General features: G+C 31.3%; 1 protein-coding gene across 1 annotated transcript in view; it reads right to left on the minus strand.

Moving 5' to 3' along the window:
• The window catches only part of LOC107468329 (protein LIGHT-DEPENDENT SHORT HYPOCOTYLS 10), a 4405-nt gene extending 1293 nt beyond the window's left edge, over positions 1–3112 (minus strand). Inside the window, exon 1 of the mRNA XM_016087596.3 lies at positions 2373–3112. Coding sequence (XP_015943082.1) covers positions 2387–2965 — 579 coding nt within the window. The 5' untranslated portion in view covers positions 2966–3112 and the 3' untranslated portion in view covers positions 2373–2386. The remainder of the gene's footprint in view (positions 1–2372) is intronic.
• Between the last annotated feature and the right edge of the window lie 799 nt (positions 3113–3911).

Genomic DNA, 3911 nt, shown 5'->3' on the forward strand with positions numbered 1-3911 from the left:
ATTGGGATATGGATTTACCTCTCATTTTCATTGTTGTCATAATCTAAATATGCCCTTTGTATAGTGATATTCAATTTGAAAGAGACGATGATAAGTACATTTCACAATTCACATGAAGTAAAGCATGTATATACGGAGGAAACTATAATACAATCTTCATACTTGCTCAAAAAGAAATTCCACTAGATGAATATGAAGTTTTGTTGCTCCCTTCTATCTCCCTTCTATTCTCAGATCAAGTGATGTTATATAATCACACAATTTATAAGAGAATATACTTCTTAAAAAATAAGGCTATAATCATTAGTTAAACTCTTTTCCTGAATGATAATTTTTTTAGTTATAATAAATATAATATATGTTCTAGGAGCACTTAGAATTGTTCCATGAAAAAAAAGCAACTGGACACTACCATTTTAAGTTTGAGAAATTAGTTGGGAGTACTTATTGATATGCAAATTTTCCAAACTTCAACAGTATTAGAAATTGTTGATCATGTGAATAATTTTGCAAAAGAATTATTGGAGCTTAAGTCTTGAATAATATACTATACAATAAATACTACGCTGTATATCTTTAAGACTATTTATACTTTATGTCTTCTAATGATTTTTAAGAGCTTTGATTTAAATATCTTTCAAGTATATCTTTAGAGAGTTAATATCTATTAAAATCTCAATCATGTTAAACTGTTTACAAAAGATTAATTATAGATATAAAATATATTTTAAAAATATTTTAAAGAATATATATTTAAAATAATTAATTAAAAATATAATTATTTATGTGTTTTTTTATTTGAAATAACTATTTATGGATAATTTTTTATCGATTTTAATTTCATTGGTTTACAATCGTCACTACGTATGAGAATATCGTGTTTGGAACTTATTTTAAGACATTATTAATAAGTAGATATGTTTGAGATTATAGTTTATCTTAAATTTAATAATATTTAAAATAAAACAATTAAACTAATTAAAACATGGATAAAACACATAAAGAAATTAAACACACACTAATGTTATATTATGTAAAAATTCCAAAACAAAAAACATTACATGTAAATCCTTTTTGCGAGTTTGTATGTTATATTTGATTTATTAAAACATATAATAATAAAATTTTGTCTATTTAATTTTACTTTCAAAGCCTCTGAACTTGATATATTTGTGGACACCTGAGTACATACTAAAATTTGAGTCTAGTTGACAAGCTAAAATATCAACTCATAACTAGCTTGGAGAGGCTAATAATTGACCTATTAATCTATCTATATTAGATATTGCATTTTCTCTATTTTTAATGACTTCCTCTTTCTATATATTATATTTCTTCTATGCAGGCTATAATATCTGTTAACTTTAAAGTCTAAAGTTTTAAAATAACAATAGATATTATATATTATAGACAGAAGTAATATGCACATAATAACACTTTGAAGACAACTTATACTTTCACCAATGTCTAAACTAATTTTAATTTATGATCTTCACACACATGGCTTACAAGTACGCAGTAAGATTTGTACATTGATTAGGCACTAAGAATATGTGTGGCAAACATTGAACAACTAAAATAGCATTTGGACTGAATTGCTGAAGAGAGCTAGAGACAAAAAGAATTGGATGATGATGAAGTTTTAGGAATCTTATACAAAGTTAATCTGTATGGACCACACCATCCACGCAAAAATTGTTTGGAATTAAAGGAACATTATTATTGTTACGTTTGTTGCTATATACATTATTAATTATAAAACATGGATTATTGTTCATATATGATAGAATTGGAGTACGTTGTTGCTCTACGTTAATTTTATGTATGGAATCACATGCAACGTATGATAGATAGATGAATTGCTAAGATGGCCATAGGGAGCACGAGAAATGTGGCATAATCCCAAAAGGCCCAAAATCAGCATAAAGTAGACACCTGAGAAGTATTTAATTAAGACATTGCAATAACAGTGTTTTTGAATGATAGGAGAGAGAAATAGAAGAAACATCAAGGTATATAGAGGAATTAGCTATGAGAGAGAATTATTTATTATTCTTACACTCTACAACTGCATACATACTATAGCAAATTAATTTACTCTTTACCCCCAACAAATTTTCAGATCTGCGGTTGTAATTTAGGGTTTTATGTTCTACCTAGCTAGGGTTTTGAAATTTAGACATTGATTTTAAACCCTCTCATTCTAAATTATGAAAAAGTTATTATTATTACAGATATTAATTACCTTAGCTTATTAACCTATAAAAATTAAGTCTATATATGAAAATTGAAGCATAAAACAAAAGCAACCAAATATTTATTGGCTAAGAGTAAAAGAAAAGTAAATTGATGATGTGAATATTTATTTTTACCATATGAATGACTCTCAAGAAGCCAATTGCTTCAAAGACTTTGAGGCAGTGTCGTGATTGCTAATCCCCTTAATCTGGCTGCTCCTCTTCTTCTTCTTCTTGGTGTAAGGGATCCCTCTTGCCTTTGCCTGGCACTCCTTCACCTCACGAAGGTACACCCTAATAGCTCCGCTTCCGAAGGGGTTCGACTCCGGGGAGCCTCCGTGCTCCTCGTAGGCAGCTCTCAGACGCCCTATGAGGGCGTCTAGGCTACCCCACGCCTGCCTGAGAGGGCAGGTGCACGGGGCCGGAGGGTCGGGCTGCCCAAAAAAGATGCAACCGTTCATGTGAACCTTAGTCTTGCCAAATTGGTCAAGGTAACGGAGGAATTCGAGCACGTGGTTGAAATTGCACTGAGACAGGGACACCGGCGGTGTCTGATTCTTCAGATACTGTCCGAACGTGTTCCAGTCTCGCTTCTTTTGTGACTCGTAGCGGCTCAAAGGAGCCGCCACGGCCGCAGAAGACGCGTGTTGATGTTGATCGGCTGCGGGTCTAGAAGATGATGAGGGTTGAGCTGAAGAGAAGTCGTTTTGCAGTTGGGCGGTGGACATGGTTATTATGGCACGACGATGATGGTGATGGGAGATTGTGTGAGTTAAAAAACAAAGAGAGAAGTGGGTGAAAATTGAAAGAAGAAGAAGAAGAGAGAATGCGTTTGTTAGTGCATTGTAGAGGAAAGAAAGATGAAAATCACATCTTGGGTGTCTTTTGAGGGGACATGTTATGGGCCCTATCTTGAAGATGCTTTTGTTTCCCTTTTTCTCTTCCCCTATCTCTCTCTCTCTCTTCATCGTATTCGTATTTCCACTCTTTACCTACTTAATTTGCACCAACTTATATCAATAATTCTTAAGTGGACATTATACACTATAAAACAACACATCTATTAAGTTAGTTATCTCTATAAAATATAATTAATATAATATTTAACTATTGGTGCATGTATAATATTTTTGAATTTATATATACTATTATATTATTATTAAATAATAATCAAGATTTATTTTATAAAATTAATTTACTTAAAAATTTATTACGATCCAATAAAATTTCTTAGAAACTAACTTTAATTTTCATAAAGTACAAAAGAGGACATGATATGAACGAAATTATTGATCACCGTTCATCATTTTCACGGTAGACATTATGACTTGGTATGAATAGGGCCCTTTGCTGTTTCATTTTCTTGATTTTGTCCTAATTCAAGGAAGCCAATTACAAATAGGTCACGTTGGAGTCGGTAGTGACTTGGTGCTGCTAGTCCAACTCTGACTTGATTTATGCTTATCTCACATATATATCAGGGCAATTTAGTCAACTAATCAACTTCATTATGTATACATAGTGAGCTATGGTTAATCTAATATTTAATTACAGATATACATGGTTTCTATCTTCTTCCGTTCTTTGAATTTCATTACCCAATAGAAAGGTTACTTATATAGTGTAAGTTTTTATAACTACTAACATTGCATATCAATTAAATTTGTTACCAAA

The sequence above is a fragment of the Arachis duranensis genome, chromosome 10, assembly GCF_000817695.3.
Source record: "Arachis duranensis cultivar V14167 chromosome 10, aradu.V14167.gnm2.J7QH, whole genome shotgun sequence".
Lineage (NCBI taxonomy): Eukaryota > Viridiplantae > Streptophyta > Magnoliopsida > Fabales > Fabaceae > Arachis > Arachis duranensis.